Here is a 23,680-nt window from a genome sequence, read left to right on the forward strand (position 1 = left end):
TTGCCTAGAAAGGCTCAGTGATAGAGCAAGAGGCCAAAGTATGTGTACAGCTCAGCTTTAGATGGCAAAGCCAAGATATGGGCTCATCTTTATGGCCACCTCCTCCAGCCTAGATTTGTTTGCATTGAGTGAATGCCCCCACAGTCAGTAGAACTGATACTGTTTGCTGATCCCTCTTAAGGATGGCACAAAATGTAGACACAAAACCTGAGGTACAGCTAAACTAAAGATCATTTCTACGTTCAGTCAGCTATCCGGTACAGGTTGGACTCATTTCCAACTGTTAACAGTGCAAGGTGAAACAACAAACAGTAAGTGAAAAATTTTGTACTAGAAGTTCAGCCACATCAATTGGATAAATACAAGCAGGTGTAACCTCTGTATGAGATCACTCACTACTTAGGTCTCTGCATTGGGGTTCCATAGTTCCAGTTTTAGCATGTTGTTTTCACACCTTTAAGGAGCACAATGTGGATCACGTACCCAAGGGTGATTTCATTTTCTTTCTCCTCCTCCTCTTCCAATGGACCTGCTTCCGCTGACAAAATGCCTGTTAGCAGTTCCACTGCTAAGGCCTGTTACATTGCCTGACATCTAACTACTGTGCTCTCCGTCCCTTCTGTCAAGATAGCTTCCTGAGGAGGAAAATTTAACTGTCTTACCATTAAATCCACTCTCATTTACCTCCAAATATGATTTTTTTATAAGTTTTTTGTTGTTTGTTTTGGTTTTTGGGTTTTATATGTATATTTTGGGGGGAAGAAAATCCAGTTTGTATCATTTTTTGGGATTGAGGGAGGTCTCACTGAATGTGGAGCTCATTGGTTCAGCAAGAGTTGCTGACTATTGAGCTCAGGGATTCTCCTGTCCTCATCAGCAGTAGGATTGCAGACAGGCATTTCTATACCCACTTTCTATGTGGATGTAAGGGATCCAGACTCAGGCTCTCATTCTTTCATAGTGAGCTCTGAACCATCATCTCCCTATTCTATAATCACTGTTTCAGTCATTTGTTTTTGTCTTTTGATCATGGCACTATTGTTTATGCCTTATGCTTTTAAAATTTTAGAGAGTTGAACTGCAGATATCGCTCAGCAGTTAAGAGCACTGGCTGCTCTTCCAGAGGACCTGAGTTCAATTCCCAGCAACCACATGGTGGCTCACAACCATCTATAATGAGGCAGAACACTGCATACATAACCAATCAATCTATCTATTTTTTTAAAAAAAAAAAACTAGTCAGGCCTTTGCAGCACTTTAATCCCAGCACCCGGGTGGCAGAGGCAGACAGATCTCTAAGCTCAAGACCAGCCTGGTCTATAAAGCAAGTTCCAGGACAGCCAGAACTGTTACACAGAGAAACTCTCCCTTAAACAAAACAAAACAAACAAACCAAAAAACAACTTAGAGAGTTAACATTTTATTTCATTCTTAGCCCAATTTTACATACAATTAGGAACTTAATTTATGACATTGATTTTTTTTAAAGACTAAAATTTGTTGATTTATATAATTTTATTTCATTTGAAAACCAGAGTAGGAATTGCTTTTGTTTGTAGCCATACAAAACTACTTTATTCATGTTTTGACTTGTTTAGATAAGGAAATTGGACTACCTGAATATAAACTCCTGCTTTCAGGAGATAATTTTTTATTCTGTACATTTGTCTTGGTGCACTAGCATCGTGCTCATCCCCTTACTTGAGCTAGATGAGGACTGCCCATTCTGCTACACATAGCTGACTTGCTCTTCAGTTTTATCACCATCATTTTCAGTGAGGAGAAGTGTATCTAGGAGAATGATTGATGAAGACTGAATGGTTGAACTTCGGAGCCTCATTGGGCTCTGGTACTTGGCAGGATTGATCCCATTTCGAATTCCATGTTTTTTGAAAAATCCAGAGTTTTCTACCATTGAATTCCCAAAGTAGATTGTACTGGAACATTTTCTAAGGACTTTTACTGACTTTATGGCCCGGTAATTGCAAGTGATGTATCTGCAGAATGCTTCCCGAAATGTCTTATTGAAGAGGGTGTAGACCAAAGGGTTCACCCCTGAGGAAATGTAACCTATCCACACAAATATTTCCAGAAGCGTTTTGAGAGTAGCCTGGTTGCAGGAATCACACAAAGCTAAAGTTATATTTGTAATAAAAAAGGGACACCACATAAGTAGAAAGAGGAAAAATACAATTCCAAGAACCTTTGAGGCTCTCTGTTCATTAGAAATCGTCTGTGCTGATTTTTTTCCAACTGAAGACATTCTTCGCATAAGAGTTTCATCACTTGAGTTAGGTAGAGTTTTATCCTTGTGAGAACCATCCAGCATTGCAACCTTTTCGGGTGAGGAAAAGGATGATTCTTCTCTTTGGAAAACAGTGGACACAGTCCACCAAGTTAGGCGCTGAGGTGGCTTGGTTTTGACCAAGTAAGCTTTTTTTCGTAATGCGTGAATAGTAAGAAAGTAGGTGACTATCATGATCGCAAGAGGTGCAAAGAACGCAGCCAGCGAACCAAAGAGCATGAAGCTACCAAAGCGTTCCTTCTTCAGCGCGCAGGTGATATTGTCTGAGTTGATCACATCATTCTCTATCCCTTTAATAGGGACTGGGATGGCAATGCCTAAGGAAGAGGAAGCAAGATAAATGGAGTCATTTTCATGACCTCTTGTTCTTAAATTAGTTGTTTTGAGATAAATTTTAGAAATTCTGTGCTGATGAATTCTTTATAATTTCTGAAACCCTCAGCTTCAAATCTGCCGGGTGTTAACAACAGATCTTTTGACAAATGGAATCTAAACAAAGGACTCTAAATGAGCAAATCTGCCTTTTCCAGGTTGGAAAAGAACTCAGAAGATAAGGCTAATATGCAGAGTAGTTAATTTGGAGAGAATTTAGAGATTCAGTGTCTTCATTTTCGAATGGTATCTATTTATCTATTAGCTTTGAGGTTATACAGTTTCACTTAAGAGTTTTATCTTTTGGTATTTGTGAATGTATTTTAATCCTTACTTTATAGAGAAAAAAATGGACTTTCTTTAAAAATTTCTACTTAAGAAACAAGAATGTACAAGTTATAAAACTTGTTTTCAAGGTTGAGAGTTCCTCTAATAGTTAATAATATGGTATACCTTGTGCTATTTATTTAATACTTTAAGTACTATAAAGTAAGTATTTAAATATGATGTTGATCAGTGAAGTAGTTATTAGAAAAGGGAATAACACAAGAGTCACAGCTTCAAAGCAGCAGATATTGTTTAAATAAGTGAGCTGATTTATCTTTTTGTAAAATTTTATTTTATGTGTGTTGGTGTTTTGCCTGCAGAGGTAAGTCTGTGTGAGAGTGTCAGATCTTGGAATTACAGACAGTTGTAAGCTGCCATATGGTGCTGGGATCTGAACCTGAGTCCTTTGGGAAAGTCAGTACCCTTAATCACTGAGCCATCTCTCCATACCCAAGCTGATTAATCTTTTATATTGTTTTATAAGTCCAAAAACACTCTTGTCGTCTTCACAACTTATTTCTAATACCCCACAGTTTTTAACAAAGGCAATTGTCTCAACCCTTTACAGTAGCAGCCTCTACCCTTGCCATCCTTTACATATTTACCACTGAAAAGAAGAGTTTGTGTGCTCTGCGCCAGAGCATCAGTGTCTGTAGCTAGAGGAACACTGGCTAGCATTCTGTTTCTGTAAGTTTTGCTAGAACACAGCCATCCTCATTAGTACTGTATTAACTGTAGCTTCTTTTACCCAGAACAACTTGGGTTTGATAGTCAGAGAGGCAAAAGTGAAAGTGAATGGGGGGGGGGGGGCATGCACTTTTATTCTTCTACAGAACAGTTAAGTCCTTAGAGCCTGCAACCTAAAATATTTACTTACCGCATATAACTGCTGAGCACTTTTTCTTTTTTGTCCATGTATTCTTACAAGCTTAAAAATTACTTTTAGTAGAAATTTGATGTTGATAAAGTCATGTTATCCAGCCTTAATTTAGATACCCTCTAACCAACAAACTGTCACCACATTCCTGCCCATTGTAGAAAAGGTCTGCTGACCCTGACCTATCTTTTTATTTGTGCTCTTCTTTCCGTCACCAGACACTTCACTTTCTCGTTCTAGTCATTACTATTTGGTTTAAAAAAAAAAAAAAAAAACTCTATTCTGAACAGACATTTCTTTAACTCTTCTTCCTTCCCATGCCAGGCTAGTAGTTTGCCTTGACTTTTACTCCTAGACATTTCCAAGAGGCTTGGGCTCTAGAGCCATTATTTCAGGAATGTGAAGATAATCTTGATGTCTTTCTTGATTTATTGAGCACATTTTTACACTGGTTAGAGAGAAGTAAGCAATAGTTTTTATTTGTTTGTTTGTTTTCACTCCCCTTCTAATACTTCAGGATTCATAATTGTTTTCTTTTTTTCATAATTGTTTTCTTAAAAAAGTTTTTCTTTCTACTGCAAAGCAGTGAATGTGCTGATCAGATCATTTGTTCCAAATCTGCAAGGTTGTTTTTTTGCACTATCTTAAGAGAGCTTTGAATGGACGACACACTTCATTCAAGGCACTCTGATAGCAGCTAGCCTTGAGCCTTAAAGATGACAGCAGACTGGAAAAGCAGCTCACACCCAGCTGAAATTCCACTTCCAAGAGGTCCAGTGCCCTCATGTAGCCTCCTCAGGCTCTAGACACACACAAGATACACATATATACATGTGGGCGAAGCACTCATACATAAAATAAAAAAACAAATCTTTAAAAATATCAAAAAGATTAGTGCAGAATCATAGAACAGTTTAAAGGAAATTGATTTTTTTCTATAAACCATTTCTAAACATTAGCTTAACATCTATCTTGGATTTTTTGACAGTTAAGACTCTAAAGTGGATATTTAACTGCTTTCAGTCTGTACACATTGGAACATAACTTCCTGGGTGAATTTATGGTCTTTAGTGCCTGCTTACAAAGTTTGGCTTGGTTGTCTTTTTCTCCTCTCTGGTTTATGCTGTTAGATGTGATTTAAGATGCATTTCACTTTTTGCTGCTTTACTTTGGTTGTTAGATTCCTCATGCTAGTTAGAACTTAATAATTTATTGGCAAATATAACACACTTTGCAGCTTAAATTTCCTGAATATCAAAATCGAAGTATGATGGGACCTCAGAAAATACTAACTGGTTCCGAAGGCATAGACTTACTACTGATGTAGGTTTTACTGATAATGGCTTAGAAGCTACACAGTGAATGTGGTGTGCAAGTTCTCGGATATCAATGGATTTCCTTGGCCTCTGAGTTTTTCTAGGTACCAGACCTGGCATTCTGGCCATATGGAAATAAAGACTGGACACTCCACCGATACCTTTGGCATTCCCCACATACCTATTGAAATTAACCATACCACTGTAATCTTGATGAATGTAGTAGCCCGGGAGTTGCACTGATTGGCCTGTATTGGCTTTTTGATGGCTATGTAGCGATCCACCGAAATAGCACAGAGATGCATGATGGAGGCAGTTGAAAAGAGAACATCAAGGAATAACCAGGCGGGACACAGGGCCAACGGAAGGGGCCATGTAGCCTCTGAAAGAAAAAGAATTTTTTGCTTATAGAATAGTAGTCTTCAGATTAATCTTTTTTCTTAACGCTAGTACATATTTTTTAGCCTCTTAAAATGACCATGGAGATGTTTCAGATGAGTCAATTCAGATGTAATTAAGTCTTTGAATATGAGTATATGGAGGGAAGAGCATTTATAAAAATTGAAATAATAATTGAAAACATCCTTTAGAACATTGTGTACCCTGATTACAAATAGTGAATAGAGATGAATATCACCTGGGTCATTGTTTGGGAAAGTAGGCTCTTAGGTTCCATCTGATACATACAGGCATTGTATGAGAGTGCAGTAAACCAATCCCCACATGATCTGTATGGAAATGAAAGTTTAAACATCTATTCTGTAGGAAGACTTTGTAGGAAAGGCTATTTTAGTCTTAAAAGACACTCAGAATGTCTCCTAGAAAGGAACATTTAGGAGCTAAGGAGACTAGTTTGGTGCTTCCATTTAAGCATGAGTATTGAGGTCAGATCCTCGAAACCCTTATAAAAGTCTCGTGTGACAGTCTGCACTTACGATCTCATACTGGAGTAATCCCCAGTGCTAGGGAGACAGAGAAGGGTCTCTGGGACCTGCTGGCCAGCCAGGCTAGTCAGATCAGTGAGCTCTGGGTTCAGTTGAGAGAGCTTATCTCAAAAAATAAGATGGAAAGAGATTGAAGAAGACTCCTGACATACACACATACACACACGAAACCTCATGAGAGCCTCTCAGAACAAAGACCTATAGATAGAACCTAAGCAGTTGAATCTTATCTGTAGTGTTCCAGTTTTCTGTCGTCAGTGGAAAATGGCAGTGCATTCTTTAACCACCCAACATTAAAGACAAACAGTGTAAGAAGGGAAAGAGTCAATGATTAAGAGAGTTTCACAGTGGAAACTGATGGGAAGCAATACCCTAGATTCTGGGCTAGGAGTAGGGAAATAGAAAAATACTCAAGTCTGAACTGTAGGATTGTGTAGTCCCTATAGTCCCAGGTACTGTGGAAGCAGACATGGAAGGTCGGTTGATTCCAGGCCTTAATCCAGCCTGCAACATAGCAAGATCCTCATCAAAAATAAAAACACTTTAAGAGCATGTATGTTGCTAGAGATTGAAGCCAGGACCTGAATTATGCAAAGCAGCCTTTATTCCACTGAAATTACTGCTGTTCTGTTGCTTGCTTTGTTTTGTTTTTTGGTTTAGGAGTTTGTTTTGTTTGAGATAACACCATGTGACTCAAGCTGACCTAAAATATGCAACCCTTCTGTCACACCTGGCTATGTTTTATCCTCACGTGCATACAGTCTCTGTAGAACTTTTAAAATAAAATACTTTGCTACCAATTTAAACTTGCCTACTTAGCTATTCTTAATTATGTATTCTACATTTGAAAATTAAGGTCTGGAAAATTCTGGTCATAAATCTTGTAGCCGTGAGCAGTAAGCCACAGGGAACACATAAAAACTACATGTCTTTGGAATTTGACTCTTTGACCCATGGTATTTCTCTTTATAGGCTAAAAGGGCAAGCCTTCCAGTGCTGACTTCATTAGGCCTGTGAAGCCTGTTAACCTTATGAACACCAGTTTTGGAAAAGTGGGAATTAAAAATCGGTGCAGATCACTAGAACATTCTTATTTTAATCAGAACTATCTGGCAGTGGTATAGATTGAAGAAAGAACAGGATTACATAAGATTAAGAGAGATACATCTTTAAGATCCCACCTTTCATGAAATACTAATGGATAGACTTATGAAAGCAATATAATGTCACTGAATTAATAGAAACCTTTTATTAAAAGCAAGAAAGTTGTTCAGAGCCTGGCTGTTCTTCCAGAGGATCTGTGTTTAATTCCTAGCACCACATGACAGTTCACAACCATCTACAGCCATGACTCCAGAGGATCTGACATCCTGGCCTTCGCAAGCATTGGGCACACCCATGGTGCACAGGTATATGTGCAAGCCAAATAACACATAAAATAAGATCTAAAAGGGGTGTGGAGAAAGCAAAAATGTAATTCTGGGCATGGTAGCACTTGCTTGTGATCCCAGCACTTGGAGGCTGAAGCAGGAAAATGAAAACTTTCAGGCTAGCCTGAACTTCATAGTAAGATGAAAGCCAACCTTGACAACATAACAAGAACCTTATCTCTAAAACAAAGATGCAACAGTGTAGAAAAGCACAAAAGGAGCGAGGAATGTAATCTGATGGTGGGGCACCCATGTAGCATATAGGAAGCATCAGGTTTGATTTATAATTATATTTATTTGTTGTAATGCCGTATGTTCCACCTATTTGCAGCAAGACTTGGATTGGGTATTAATTAAATTTTTAATAATCAAGTGAAACAGGAAAGATTTGAGTTTAAAAAGAAAAGAAAAATGGTACCTATGAGAAGTTAATCTGGCACGTAGATTAGTAACTGCTTTTCTTGGACTCTCACATAAAATTTTTCTGACAAACAAATTCTACCCACCCTGTCCTCTTTTCTTCAAACCTTTTAACCACCACCACTGTCCCTGAAGTGAACCAGAACCTTAAGACTAAGCAAGCACTATGCCTTTAAGCTGTGCTCCAGTCCACAAATCCCATTTTCAACTTTCTTCCTTTATTGCCTTTGAACTAAAACTTAAAAAAGTAATATTTGAGTAATGGCATTTCTCTGGGTACCCAAAGTAATTGTAGGCTAAATGTCATAGAGTGATATTTGAGAAGCAAAACTTGTCTTTGGTTTATAGATGTTTTACTCAGCTGTTAGTAAGACGGTGCTTTGTTCATTGTGAAACTGCATGCTGTAGAGACTGTGGCTGGGAGGGTACTCACTCTCGCGGGCTGCCTAAGTTCCTGTTTGCCTCCCAGCAAGGTTCAGCAACTTCATAGGCATTGCCTGTTTCTAGTACCTTCCTCAGAAAATAGGTCAGTTGGTCATCTCAAGGATTTGTACAAGTACTAGGTGAGGCCTAAGTATTCTATCACATTATGTGAAATACATTTTTAATTGAAAGATACAGGGTTCTGCCTCACCATTCCCAAAATTCTATGGGCTTTCTTGTTAGTCCCATATGCTGAACATAATACTTTGGGTTGGTAGAATCAACATTTGTCTTTGAGAAGGCATAGTAGAGCAATAAGGACTGAGCATAGGAATTTTCCAGAATCAGTCCTGGATCCACATATTGCTGCCACTTATTTTATCATCTAAGAATTAAGTTAACTGTTGTAGATCTTGTCTACGGTGGTGCCATTACCTGTTTTATAAACTTGCTACATTATTGTATTTAAAGCATTGAAATACAGTAAAATAATATTGCGAAATATTTGGGACAGTGTGTATTCAGAGAGAGCACTCAGAATAACAGTTGTTACCGTTTTGAACAGTGACTATAGTCAACCAAGTAGCAGTGAAGGCACACGTGTTCAGAAACAAACCACATCACCCAACCCATGTAAAACCAGTGTCTGTCTGTCCAAGTAGAGCAAGAGTGCAGTACATCTGCGTGAATGTGAGCCTGTACTGGAGGAGGCAGAGCGCACAGTGGGAACATACCTAACTGCAGCGCTGAAATTTATCATAGAAGTGTCTTAGTAAAATTGAACGTTACTGCTATTTGTTATTGCCCCAAAACGCTAATAGCCTGTGTATATTGTAACTGGGCTGTGTCCATGCTTCTGCGTAGAAGAGGAATATGTTGTTACTCATTACTGCTGTGTACCATAGGGCTCGCATCCAGTTTCAGTCTTCCTGCCTCAGACTTCCCTGCCCAAGTATTTCTAATGTAGGTATTTTTAGGGCTTGTGTTAAAAGCTATTGCATTGTGATCATGGGTTTTAAAAATAAGAGATAAAACAATAAAAATAAATAAGTAAATAAACCTGAAATGGTCGCATCCAGTGTTCCCAAAGAAGATTTGGCAGAAAAGTTAAAAATATCGTGTTAAGAGTGTCATAGTCTTGGTAAAACAGAAATTCAGACAATATGGAGTTAAATATTACAAATAAATGTTTGAACAAAATATCCCTCACTTAAGAACACCAGAGCCACTTTGTTATTTCTAGCTCTGTCTTTTTAAAGTTTGACTTTATTAGACTGCATAACTGCTGTAAAGGTTTTTAGTGGCTTCTTGTAATAGCTTAAATTGTTCATAATGGTAATTAATCTTTTATGATTATATAACCAAGAACACTTTGGTTTGGTTTGTTCAGAAGTTCTGAAGATTTCCCATATAATTAGAGAAAATCATACATCATTTACTACTACTTTTAAAAATTATCAAAAATTCTTGCAAATGTGTTAGTTTAGAAAGTCTTAGTATTTATCTAGCTGGAAAAGGATATATAAAGATCTTACTATTTGAAGTCAGGTCCCCACCCATTCACTTCAGGTGGTTACTAGAGATTCATTTGATGCTTTTCAAGGGTAGCATCTGTCCATATGCCCTGTGGTCATAGATTATGTCTTAAATAATGAATTCATACTGTGATATTTTATATGGTGATTACATTCCCAGGTTAGTTAGGGTTGCTTCCCCACCCCCCAATCTAATAACTCCTTTGTACAGCATAATTTGGTAGCAACATTGTTGAGACTATGAGACATTTTATGATAATTGTTTTAAAGTATTTGAAGAATGAAATGCTGTTAAGAAGGGTTATAATTTAAGGCATAAGTATATAGGTGTTCTATATATTTTATGTTAAAATGTTTAGTTTTCTGCTGTATTTTATAGCCAGGAGGTGGTGGTACATGCCTTTAATCCTAGCACTCGGGAGGCAGGGACAGGCGGATCTCTGTGAGTTCAAGGCTAGCCTGGTCTGCAGAGTGAGTTCCAGTACAGGCTCCAAAGCTAGACAGAGAAACCTTGCTGGGGGGGGGGGGTAATATCTTAAGCAATAATTTTCTGTATAAGCAATTTCTTCATCTCATGGGATGCCTGCTATTTGAAAACTCCTTGTGGAGTGTTTATCAGCTAACTTGAACATTATAAACTTTTCTGTGTGTTTTCCTTATCCTAATGCAATGATTTAAGTACCTAGCTCAGAATTTTGCATATAGTAGATGCTTGGTAGTTATGGACTGAGCTTTCAAGTTAAAATTCACTTCTGTAAAATTCCTTCAATTCTTTATTCAATATTTTCAATATTATATTAGTAAAACAAAAATAATGCATTTTGATATTTTTCTATATGCCTAGCAAAGCACCAAAGAGTACAGTTTTATTCTGCAAGCTGTTGTTATGGAGTTAAGAATTGGAATCTTAATCCTGTGAGGTCCTTCCGCACACATCCCTGCATCATCCTTCCTAAATTCTTTGAGCTCCAGGTTGTTACTAGAGTGTCATTTCTTATGTGATTAACACATACCGTTGGGATATTCAAGAGATTACAGAATCACCAAAGGAAAGGGAAAAGAGAGTAAAACAGTACTACTGATTAGAGAATCTAATAGGGCGGTAGAAGCTTGTTTATCCTTTAAAGTTGGGTGAGTGTTGCTTTGCAATAGGAAGTTTTAACTTCTTACCATCTTAGTACATGTAAAGACACAGCTTCTTCATTTTATATGTCTCCCTGTTGTTTCCTATAAAAAATAATTGCAATAGTAGTTTTTCTTTACTTTTTAATTTAATAAACGAGTGTGCTCTGGGTTAATAAATTTTACTTCTATAACTTGTGTGTTTATTCTCCATATACAAGCACAATTCTTGGAAGCCTGAGCATCTATAATTTTCTTAAGTGGTTTATTAGTGGAATATCAGTTTATCCCAAACATTGACTAATTAAATGTTCTTTAGTGCTGACTTTGAAACTAGGAGCCCTCATAATTCCTCAGTAAAATCATTTGTGTTTGCTAACATAGTTTGGAATGATATACACACAGAAGAAACTCCTTTGCCTACTTTAATATAGTATCTCTTTTTTATTATAACAAAGATCTGAAAGTCAAACTATATTTTTATTAACACAGTAACTCAGGATCTGTTCCACTTATTTTATTGACTTACAGGTTTATTGGGAACACAGATGGTCAGAAACCATAAAAAAGTTAAACAGATGGGTCTTCTCTTGAGGTACTCTGAGCCAGACCATTTCCTTTTGTAACTAAACATCTTTTCTTAAAGGTTCAAGTCAAGAACTGTATAATAGGAATGGGACTCAATGATTCAGTGATTCTATTATTAAAGTCCCAGAATTTTGCAAGGTATTAATTACTTTGTTAAAGGGAAAGTGAGTACGTTTTTTTAACAGTGTGGGTTTCTTACTTAATATAATTTTTAGGTAATGCATGCAGAAACTGTGAATATTGCCAAATTAATGATTTTATAAGGTGGCTGAGGGGGGTAAAATTGTTCCTAAGAAATTACTTTTGTGTCCTTTCACATTTATTACAAATCATAGAAAAAAATGAGGGAATGTTCCCTTCTATGTCTTTAATACAGGTCCATCTTTTATTTCAAAGAAAATAAAGATGAAACGAATGTCAGGTTCTTTAGTAGATGGGGTTCAATGGCAGGCACAAAGGGAAATACTTACCAAACATGATTGTCAAGAGGGCAATCGGCATCACAAACAATCCAACCAGCAAATCAGCCACCGCCAAGGACATTAGAAAGTAGTTGGTAGCGTACTGCAGCCTTTTCTCCAGTGACACAGCCAGAATAACAAGGATGTTCCCCCCGATAGTGGGTATTATCACCATGAATATCAGCAGAGCTGCCCAGTGCACTTTAGTCCCCTGTTCCTCAGCAACCAGCTTCATCTCCTTTGCTACTGATTCTGTCTTTAATCCAGAATGGTTAGACAAGATCAAATGATCACATATATTCTGTAAAATGTGCTCAGGAGTTGTACTTTGTTCCGACATTCTATAAGAGCAAACCATTCGCTGTTCTGTGATTCAGTCCAGTTCCAGACAGTGGTCAGCATGGTCAGTAGCTAAACTTGTCATCTGCTTTTTCAAGGCGTTGTACCCATGCCAGACATTCAAAGCCAAGGCTGACTTATATTCCTTTTTAAAGATTCAGATTCTGCAAGGTGGGAATGTGTATACATCCGTCCATGTTTGCTGGTAAGACATCCACATTTTTAGTCTTTTTTCTAGAAGCTTAGATTTCAGAAGATTCAATGAAAAGTATCAATAGATGTGGAAGAATGAAGATGTTAGTTTCTCATCCTTTTTTTCTGTAATTTTAAGAGATGAATTTGAACTTAAATATCAGAGAGTTTCCCCTAGACACAGAGAGGTTGTGTTATTTCCAAATACCAGTTAAAAAAAATACTAGAGCTAACTAAGTACCCCCTCTTATTTTGATAGGTTAGTATGCATTTGTGATAGTTCAGCCAGTACCCACAAAAATACTGTATTTTTGATTTGCCACAAAGGCAGTGCTAGAGGAGATAGCACACCATATGCTCTCTGACCCTTGGGTACTTTCCCCTTAACTTTAGAAAACACGCAGAGCAGTGATCAGAGCTCTAAAGAGTTGCAAGTGAGGGGTTCGGTAAGTACTGCTACCCACCCACCCAGACTCAAGCCCACCTAAGGGCTGAGTTAGGATTTACCCGCTGAGAATCTGAGTGCTGTGATCATTTATCTGATGGGTGCTGATTTAAATGCTTTTTATGACTCATTTTATAATTCCTTTAGTTGGAGAGAAAGTAGTCCAAAGTATTACTAGCCAAGTATTTGATTTTAGTAATAACTGCGTCTTTCTACAAGGTTTTAAATGTGATCACGTAAGTCTGCCAAATTTGAACCATTCTTTTTTAAGTACTTCTTTTCTCTTCCCAGTTCCCTTGGGAAGCACTCTAAGAGGAAGATGAAGTTATTTGTTCATTATATTCACAATCCCCATATCAATTTAGCCCTTCGTATTTATAAACTTTAATCCACTGAATGGATAGAAAAGACTGTGGAAACAAAGCTCCTGAAATTAAGATGGAAACAGCAAAAACATAAGTTATAGTTCCATACATATTTGTTAGCTACTTACCTCTTATCTGCATGTGAGTTTCCTAAGCATGCCGTCCTTGTGTCTGTTCAGTTGGGCTCCTTCTGACATCCTCCTCCCATTGACTTACTCTGAGCCTCCAGCACTGGCACTTGTAAGCAGCTGTACGCCTGCCAGAGAGGTTATTTCCTCTTTGATACTGTCATTATTAAAGCATAGCTGCATTCATTGTAATTCATAAAACCACTCGCTAATTGTGGCCAACCAGTTCATGACCCTTATTCAAGTTACATTCTTATGCATTGTCTTTGATATTTGGAGGAAATGTAGTAAGCTATTACTTTAGCATAAGATGATTTTATTTGGAATTAAGCCTCCACTGTTTTTCCCTTCTGAGGAAAAAAGATATAATCTAGAGGGTTTGGAACTTGTAATTTCTAGCAATGAAACAAGATTCTTATCCAGCGTTGTGCCTTTGCGGTGGAGCACAATTAATTTGCTCATGTCACTGCCTTATATAGAAGAGCACACAGAAAGGTCTGCATGCTACTTGTATACATAGGTTTTGGCAGAAACTTTGTCACTGCTCATTTCTAAACAGCCTCTGAATTTTGGAGCTGTTTCATTGCCAACTTCTTTTCCCACAGATTTTTAATTAGGAAGAGTGTATAATGTATAGAAAAATGCATTTCTGCCCATTTTTGAAAGGCAATGTATAAGTCTTTACAATTATGCTCTTGAAATTTAAACTATAAAACTTGCTTAGTATTAAAACTCTAGAATTCTCAGGGTTTTCTCTTTAAAGGGTCTTCATAGGTCCTTTGGAATTTATTTACTTCTTTATATCTAGATTAGTGATGGAATTTGTGAGTTTCGTTTTGTTGGTTGGTTGGTTGGTTTTTCAAGACAGGGTTTCTCTGTAACAGCCCTGACTGTCCTGGAACTCATATGGAGACCAAGCTGGCCTTGAACTCACAGTAATACGCCTGCCTCTGCCTCCCCTCTGCCTCCGGAGTGCTGGGATTAAAGGCGTAAGCCACCACTATCTGGCAGGATTTGTGTATATTTTATTATAATATTTTTAAAGTTATTTCCATCATATTTTCCCTTTTCTCCTCCCACTCCCGTTCATTGCTTTCCTCTTCTCAGCTATCCGGCTTCGACATTCATTTGTGTCTGTATCCCAGCACATTGTTTCATTAGGTCGTGTACAGAGCATGGGCATCTTACCAATGGCTATAACACTGAAGAAAGTGGTTTCCCCTTCCCCATCCAACATTAGCTGCAGACAGTCCTCTAGATCTATTTCTTTTTTTTCTTTTTCTCATTTTTGCTTCTTTTGGGTCATTATTCTTGTTTGGTTCCTCATAGTACTTTTTGTTGATTGCATCTCTGTATTAAAATATAATGTATTATTTTCTTTTCTGTACTTCGTAAAATTCATCTTAAATTTTTGTTAACAATTTTATTTAGTGTGTGTGTGCGCGCGCGTGGTATGGGGAGGAAATGCATGCCACAGCACATATATCAGAGAACAGCTTACATTTGTCTCCTTCAGTCATGTGGATCCCAAGGGACAAACTCAGGTGGTCAGGCTTGACAGCAGGTGCCCTACCTGCCAAGTCATCTCACTGACCCCTATTTTATATGCCCTGATTATTCGTTTTTGGAAGCTTGATAACATTCAGATTCTGTTTCTCTCTCCCTATTTATTTGTTCATTTCCTAATTAAGATCTCAGAGTGATGACTTACACATGGTCTCATTGTTTTCATTATGTATTAGTACTCATTGATAATCATGTTGGGATCCCTTGATTCTTTATAAAGGCAAAGTGATTATACAGTTGTATCATGACTTCATTTACTGCTACTTTAAGTCATTATAAACATGTGATGTGCGAAGATAACTATGCAGGTTTTGTTTTCGGTATGTGTTTGCATTGCAGACACTGCTTAGAAACTCCTTTGTCCATTAGAACTGTCTGAGACACTGACAAGCCTGTGAAGAGCTTATGGCTTTATTGTGCTCTTCAAAAGAGATTAAATGCCTAAGCTAGTTTATTAAAGGCTGTCTTTCCTTGTCTAAACACTTAGGTTTTCTAAAGAATGTATCAGAGCTGGAATGTTATTAGACTAAAACTGACAGGTTTTTTTTTTTGTTTTTAATAAAAAGGCTTTGCGTTTCAGCCCTTACTACTAGTTTCAGTCTTAATTGCAATCAGCGAGCTAGTTAAGCCCTGTAACAACTCCCAGGATTTGTGTTCCCAGGGAGAATTTTTTTTTCTAAATCTCATAAAATAATAATGCCATTTGAGAAACAAAACATGTCCAAGTTGCATTCTCTTTCAGGTGATTTTCTACTAAAGGTGATGGGGGTGGGGTGAGGAAGGTCAGAGTACATTGTATACATGCATGAAAATAGGATGAAACCTGGAATTTTGTGCAGTGGATAGGAAGGGAGGAAAACTAAGGTTGACGTGAGGCATTGACTAAAGAATAGTGTTGGGAGATCTTATTTATTCCTTCTACTTTCAAGTGGAGACTATAAAATAGGTGAAGTTTTAAGATAGGCTCTTAGGTAAACGCTTTTCTGTGCATCAGTTTTCCCTGGAACATCCCTGCCCTTACTGCAGCCAAATGACAACTGTAAAATTCTGTGGGCCACTAGTGCCTAAAAAGTTGCTGAGGAGGGGCTGTAGAGATGGCTCCGAGGTTAAGAGCACTGACTACTCTTCCAAATAGGACCCGGGTTCAATTCCCAGCACCCACATGACAGCTCACAGCTGTCTGTAACTCCAGTTCTAGGGGAGCCAGCACCCTCGCATAAACATACATGCAGGCGAAAATCTATGTTCAGAAAATAAAAATCAATTTAAATAAATTTTTAAAAAGTTGCTGAGGAAATCTGAAAGTGAGAAGCTTAAGTATCACAAGCTACCTAGCAAATCTAGCTTGTTTGATTCTTTTTTGAAAGAACCTTTGACTGTGAGTTACACTGTCTTTAAAGAGATCCAGCTACAGCTATTAGCACACAAATGCCTATTTCTGATCCAAAGCCAATTTCTGGTTTTGCATTAGGATTTCGGTGGTGAGAGCATAGAGACATGACAGCTCTCGTAGCATGCACAACAAGGAGCAGGTGTTTGTGAGTGAAACAATTAAGGCTCAGTAAGATTCAGAGCTTGTCTCCCTGGTGGTAAATAATCAATCACCCTAGAATTAGAACCCAGATCTCTCTGATTCTGAGCATCTGTTTCCTCTGTCTCAATGAATTAAACACAAATAAGTTAATAATTAAAAGCAGAAATCAGAGTTAAGAGTTTTGCTTGCTTTACTGGCAGATCGGTTGAGGGATCTGAGGGAATGAGTAGAATAGAATTGCATGGGTGAATGGTCATGAGAGAAGTGGCTTAAGGGAGGCGAATGTTCTTTAGTCCTCTTTCTGTTGGCGGAGGTGTCAGTGATGTCTTTGGTTAGAGACATCTAGCTGGCCCTTAGATTCTATTTAGGGTGGGTTTTGGATCTTAGGGAAGCCAAGGACCTCACAGGAGCTAATATATCTTAATTCCTGTTCATTGTGCTAAGTCTCTGATGTCATGGCACTCGCCTAGTGATAATCATAAACTTGTAACTCTACCAGAGAAATATCGTGAAATTTTATGCCTTTAAAACTTACTTTGTGGTGACCCTGCCAAGAACAGTGTTTCTGCCTGTGTAAATATAACTAGTTTTCTCTCTATTAGTAGAGAGAGCTAGAGAGTAGAGGGGAAAGACTCCATATTCTGAAAGCACTTGATTTATTAATATGATGTAATGTGATCGTTGTAGAAAATACTCAGTAAAGAAATAGTAGTTAGAAGTCAGAGTGTTGAAACAAAGAAATTCATATGTGCAATTTATGATTAGATGATGTTAGTGATTTGTGTGCAATCCCTTCTTCAATTCTTGCTCTTGGAAGGTTTATACAAATAGTAACACTGGTAAGATAACTATTAGGTGTAAGCAAAGAACTTTTTATTGAAATAAAATATCTGAATTTTGTTACTTATTTCAGTGTGCCATAGCCACCCCCACTCACTCACTATGTAACTCTGGCTAGTTTGAAATGTAGACCAGGATAGCCTCAAAGTCACAGGTATTCTCTGCCTCCAGAGTGCTGGAATTGGAGTATTTATACTTTATGTGCTACTCTGGAAACATCTAAAAGACTCTGTAAATGCCTTGTCTAATGTAACAAAATACATAGTGCCCAGAAAGTAGGAAAGGGGGCACAGAGGAGGAATATGCTTTGTGTGCCTGACTGTCCACTTTGAAAGGTACTAGGAAATAGCCAGCATGCAGAGAGCTTGCTTAAGAAATCCCTGATGTAGTCCTTTCTCTGAGTGTTTTCTGAATGTAGAAAATATATTTCTACTCTCATTCCATTTTTTTCCCCATAAAAGAGTCTTACCACTTTGTGTTCCTTGATAGCTTTGAATTGCCTATGTAGTACAGGCTCTGCTCAAGTGATGATATCCTTGCTAGTGCTGGAATTGTAGGTCTGTGCCAACACATCCTGTTCTGTGGAAGATTTGTAAGTCTACAACTTATTTGTTAAATATTACTTTGTTTCCTGTATCCTAGAAAAAGACAATTAAAGCTGTTCCATTTTGGTTTATAACATATTGCCTATAATACTGTCTTTTTCTTTGTTTCCTATCAGGACGCCTGAACAGTGTCCAAGTGTTGTTTCTTTATTATCGGAGAGTTACAACCCTCATGTGCGCTATGGAGCTGCGATGGCCCTGGGGATCTGCTGTGCTGGCACAGGAAACAAGGTAAGGCCTCAAACCAATGAGGTCAGTTCTTTCCTGGCACCAGGCTTTTCTGCTGCAGAAAAGTATGAAAATACAGGTGCAGTGTGATCTCTGAGACTGAGCTTGGCACACAGCTTCATAGTGCTCCCCACTCTTTACGTGTCTGAGGCTTCCTAGAACAAACAACAATGCTCGTGGACAGCTATTGAGAATTGCTCTGTCATGTTACATGCTTATTCTCTGTTTAATTAGTATTGTGGAAATTAAGATTGCTGTTTGAAGCCACCCAAAATTAACTCTTTTTTTGTTATTTTTAATTATATGCATGTGTATGTGTACATGAGTGAAGATGTCATGGAGACCAGAGACATGAGATTCCCCAGATGGCTGTAACATACAGTCTTGATTCACAGCATTGATATAGTCACCATACTTTACCTCGAATAGCATACATGTTTGTAGGACCCTTGGGTGGCCCTTTTTTTTAGCTCAGTTTTTTTCTTAAATATGTTTTGCCTGCTTGTATGTATACATATCACCCACACCATAGTGCTTGTGGAGGCCAGAAGAGGACACTAGGTCCCTTGGAGCTGGAGTTACAGATCAGTTGTGAACTGTGAGCTATGAGCTGTGCCTGGGTGCTGGAATTGAACCCAGGTCCTCTGAAAGAGCCAGTGCTCTTAACCACTGAGCCATCTCTCAGGCCCTACTTTCTTGACTTTTTCCTCTAATAAAGAGTGTCATATTAGATACACCCCCGCCCCCCAACACACATCATTGATACTCACTTTGTACACACAAACACATCATTTAATGCAATAAAGGTTCTGAATTTCCTTTGGGCTGGCAAGATAGCTCAACAGATAAAGGTACTTGTCACCAAACCTGGCAGCCTCTAGGACCTAGATGGTGGAAAGAGACGACCAGTGCCCACAGGCTATACTCCATGAGCACACTATGGTATTTATGCCCATACGAGATCAAGCACACACATGCACATATACCACACACCAATAAACTAATTTTTTTAAAAAAAAAATTTTAGATCTGGTACTGGAGAGATGGCTCAATTCCCAGCACCCACATAGCAGCTCACAACTGTCTATAACTCCTGTTTAAGGGGATCTGACACCATCACACAGACACACATGCAGGCAAAACACCAATGTACATAAAAAGAAAATAAATATTTTTCAAAAGGATTTTTAGAGCTGTTTCATTCTCTCCTGGTGTTTTATAAGCATTTATTGCCACCTTGCATACTGTTACCACTATTTAGCTTAATATCTGTGTCCCCTCTACTGAAATATAAGATGCCTGTGAGCAAAATGTTCACTGATAGGACAGCAATCGTCTTGGCACTTGATTTATTAGGGAGAGAATTTCTTAGGTAAACATCTGTGAAGACAGGCATATATCTCTAGTCCTAGCACTTGTAAAGCAGAGGCAGGTAGATCTTTGTGAATTCAAGGCCAAGTGCCAGGCCAGCTAGAGCTAAAAAAAAAAAGCTTATATCAGAGACTGGAAAGATGACTCCATGTTTAAGAGCACAGACTGCTCTTGCAGCAGATCATTATTTGGTTCCCAGCACCCATATCAAATAGCTCACAACTACCTTTTAACTCCAGTTCTGGGAAATCCCACACCTTCCTCTCTCCTTCAAAGGTACCTGAATTCATGTGCACATACTACCTGTCTCCACCTTTACACACACATACACATAATTAAAATAATTTTTTAAAAAATATGTATCTTCACACAGTTTTGATGGTGCACACCTTTAATCCCAGCTCTCAGAATTCAGATACAGGTGGATCTCTTGAGTTTGAGGCCAGCGTTATAGAATGAGTTCTAGGACAGCCAGAGCTGTTACACAGAGAAATCCTGTCTTGAAAAAAAAAAGAAAAAAAAAATTATGTATCTTCAATTTTATTAGAGCGATCATTAAGTGTATATAAGAATTCTGTCTTATAGGTGGGAGGGATTGCACATGTACCCGCACATATGTCAAGGTCAGAGGGTAGCTTGCAGGAGTCAGTTCTCTCTGTGTGTGGGTCCTGAGAATCAATCTCAAGTTCTCAGACTTAACAGCAGGCTGCTTACCTGCTGAGCTGGCTCACTAGCTGCCTCTTTTTCTTGTATACATCTGTTCTGTAAACACAGGAAGGATACAGTTGGACATTTTGCTAAGTATTTTTCCTCTTAGGCTTTTAATTTACATTTTTGTCAGCTCATAAGTTAAATATAAATTGGATCTTTTTCTTTCCATATTATTCTAAACTTAATATGATATCTAGGAGCAAATGTTCTTTGAAACATGACATCTGACAAGTTAATACAATGAAAAATTTTTATTGCTCATACTAAACAAGTCTGCTTTATTTCTAGATAATTTGTATGACCTAGGTATCTGTACATAGCTGAAAGAGATTTGGCATTTGATTACTTTTATTTAGGAAACTTAGCCAGGCAGTGGTGGCACATACCTTTAATCCCAGCACTCAGGAGTCAGAGGCAAGTGGATCTCTATGAGTTCAAGGTCAGCCTGGTCTACAGAGCAAGTTCCAGGACAGCCAGGGCATAGAGAAACCCTGTCTCAAAAAAGAAAAACAAAACAAAAAATCTTAAACATTACCCTAATTTAAAATATACCTTTGAAAGTGATTGATTTGAAAATACAGCCATCTCAACTTCACTAAAGTTTTGTTTGTGTTTTTGTTTGTAATGATTTCAGGAAGCAATTAATTTACTAGAACCAATGACAAATGATCCTGTGAACTACGTGAGGCAAGGGGCTCTGATAGCGTCAGCTCTCATCATGATCCAACAGACCGAAATCACTTGTCCAAAGGTGAGCAAAGAAACTCTAGAAGGGAGGTAGTTTGGGCTTTACTTTAGTAATTTATTTTAGTCACTGACAGTAAGAAAAAGCACATTTAAGGGCAACAGACTAGAGTGTTGTAATTATATAATTTTCCTTGGTGTGTGTTTTATAAACTTAGGTGACTTTGTTAAGCATATAACATACTTAAGAAATTATAACTCATGGGGTAAAAAATGATAAAATGTGCTTTTTATTTGTTTTGGTATTTTGGTTTTGCCTCTTTGTTTTTAAACAGATACAACAGGACTGACTCAGTACCCTGTTAGAGAATGCAAATTCAAACAGTCTGGCTTTTCTGCTCCAGCCTTCTGAGACACTGAAAAATCCCACTTCATGTTATGTGTATATCCAACGTCGGTCTTAAAAAAATGCAACTACATTCTTACCCTCCTAGACAATCCTAGGAAGGGTGTCAGTGGCTCAGGAAGTTTTTAAAGTAGTTCTTGGTGATAGTGTCTCAGCTAATGACCAATACCTGTCACTTTTAGATGTCAGATTCAGTGCATAGTGACCTCCAATCATGAGTCCTCCAAGTGGTCCCTCTGAATCCTCTTTCTCTGGATCTGTGCTGAGAGAAAAAGACAGCCCAACTTTCCTCAAGGAGGTGGTCCTCTAGGCTGCACCTTCTCTGGATTAACCATAACAGGTTTTAAGGCATTTATTTAAAACTTCCCTCATGACAGTCTGCTATAGTAGACCTCATATTAGTCTTTACTGTACAGTGCTTCTGAACACAGCCAGCACCTCTCATTCTCTTGAGAACAGAAAGTGTATATGCATTATCTGTATATTCTGAAATTATCTTGCTTGATGTGTTCAGTAGAAATGTAGCCACTGATAGTGTACAAGTGATACCTACCCGTAATTGTAGCTTCTCAGGAGGGCCTCAAGTTTCAGCTCTGCCTTGGCTACAGGGGATTTCAAGACCAGCCTAGACAATTCAGTAAAACCCTAACTCAGTATTAAAACAGATGAGGCAGGGACAGGTGGGGCTCAGTGGTAAAGTTATATGTGTTGGCTTAATCTCCAAATTAAAATCTCTTTGATTTTTCTTTATCAAAAAATAAAGAAAAAGAAAGAAAAATACTTAGCCCGTGCCCATAATATCATATTTAGAGCACTTAGCAGCTTTGAAATGTTATGTATATCTGAGATGCAGTTAAAAGCAAAACATTACTAGCAGAAAAAAAAATGTTGATGCCGAGTGTGGTAGCAAAACAGTTGCAGCACCTAAGGGGCTAAGGCAGGGGTGTCACAAATTTAATCCTGACCTGGACAACATAGTAAGTCAGTATCCTTAAAAAAGAAAATAGGAGAGAAAGGGGAAGGAGGAGAGGAAAGGGGTCTTTTTTTAGCCTCAGCAGCAGGCATGGAGCATCTTTACTTTAAGCAGAGGAGAGTCAGGAAAGAGGGGTGCACTTGCTAGACTCTGCAGTGTCCTACCTCTTCAAAGCTTGGTTTGACAAACCTTTAGTTTCTAAGCAGTCACTGTCATTTTGTCACACTACCCAGTGCTTCTCTAAAAATCATTTTTAGTATTTCTGAAAGCTGTATTATTGCACGTAGACTCTGACTTCTCATCTTGTTTTTTTCAAGAATTGCTTAATATGCTGTGTCTTCTAGAACATAAACATCTTTGCAAACACAGACTACATTTCTTCATGCTTTAAATATAGCAGCTATCATATGAGTAGCTTTTATTTCTGCTGTTGATGTTGCACTGAGCGTTTGGAGGTTTTCCAACTGAGCAATGTCATTAAAGAATGTACCTCCTCAAATAGTCATATATAAATATTTATCCACTCAGACCTCACATATTGCTTTTACACTGCTTCTATTGTCAGCTAGACAAAATTTAGCCATCTTCATATCCTGGCTATAGAATTTCAGTAATTAAACCAGGTATGTATGGTAGCTGGGGAGATGGCTAATCAGGTAAGAATGTTTGCAACATAGTAATGAAGACCTGAGTTTGGACCCCAGCACCGTGTAAATGTCACACTTGGCCACAAATGGACTTGTAACTCCAGCACTGTGAGGAACAGAAACAAGAGGGTCTCTGGGGATTACAGCTGCCAGCCTAGCTCCAGGTTCGGTGAGAAACCTGTATGAAGGGAACAAGGCAAGGAGTGAAAGAGTGGCACTCTTCTCTGGCCTCCATGCGTATGCCGTACACACACAATAAAGAAGTTACTGAAACTGAAGCTCAGGGCCAGCCTACATCAGTGAGTCTGAGGCTGCCCTGAGCTACATGAGATCCTTTATCTCAATAAATAAATAAATAAATAAATAAATAAATAGATGGATGAATGAATGAATGAATGAATGGAAGGAAGGAAGAAAGAAAGAATTTCAGAGCCAAGAAAAAAAGAATGAATGAATTTCAGAATTTCAGATCCAAGCAAGGTGGCACACACCTTTGATCATTTGGATCAAAGCATTTGGGAGGCAG

General features: G+C 38.1%; 2 protein-coding genes across 2 annotated transcripts in view; one reads left to right on the top strand and one right to left on the bottom strand.

Moving 5' to 3' along the window:
• Psmd1 (proteasome 26S subunit, non-ATPase 1) overlaps positions 1–23,680 on the top strand; it is a 76,215-nt gene that overhangs the window by 34,526 nt on the left and 18,009 nt on the right. The window contains exons 17-18 of the mRNA XM_048428988.3: positions 18,251–18,365; positions 21,079–21,195. Of these exons, the coding sequence (XP_048284945.1) occupies positions 18,251–18,365; positions 21,079–21,195 (232 nt within the window). The remainder of the gene's footprint in view (positions 1–18,250; positions 18,366–21,078; positions 21,196–23,680) is intronic.
• On the bottom strand, positions 1,405–14,015 carry Htr2b (5-hydroxytryptamine receptor 2B). The gene is made up of 4 exons (XM_048428990.3): positions 13,590–14,015; positions 12,130–12,825; positions 5,379–5,579; positions 1,405–2,622 (listed from the first exon to the last, which is right to left on the bottom strand). The coding sequence occupies exons 2-4, from the start codon at positions 12,476–12,478 to the stop codon at positions 1,730–1,732; spliced, it is 1,443 nt and encodes a 480-aa protein (XP_048284947.1). The 5' UTR covers positions 12,479–12,825; positions 13,590–14,015; the 3' UTR covers positions 1,405–1,729.

The sequence above is a fragment of the Myodes glareolus genome, chromosome 1 (assembly GCF_982192425.1).
Source record: "Myodes glareolus chromosome 1, mMyoGla1.1, whole genome shotgun sequence".
Taxonomy (NCBI): domain Eukaryota; kingdom Metazoa; phylum Chordata; class Mammalia; order Rodentia; family Cricetidae; genus Myodes; species Myodes glareolus.

Bases quoted from the DNA above. Each gene is read 5' to 3' on its own strand.
- Htr2b (XM_048428990.3), bottom strand. From the start codon at position 12,478: ATGGTTTGCTCTTATAGAATGTCGGAACAAAGTACAACTCCTGAGCAC. The intron at 5,580-12,129 runs GTAAGTATTTCC...TTTTTCTTTCAG, and splicing joins CCTCTTGACAATCATGTTTG to AGGCTACATGGCCCCTTCCG. The intron at 2,623-5,378 runs GTATGTGGGGAA...CCTCTTCCTTAG, and splicing joins GGTATGGTTAATTTCAATAG to GCATTGCCATCCCAGTCCCT.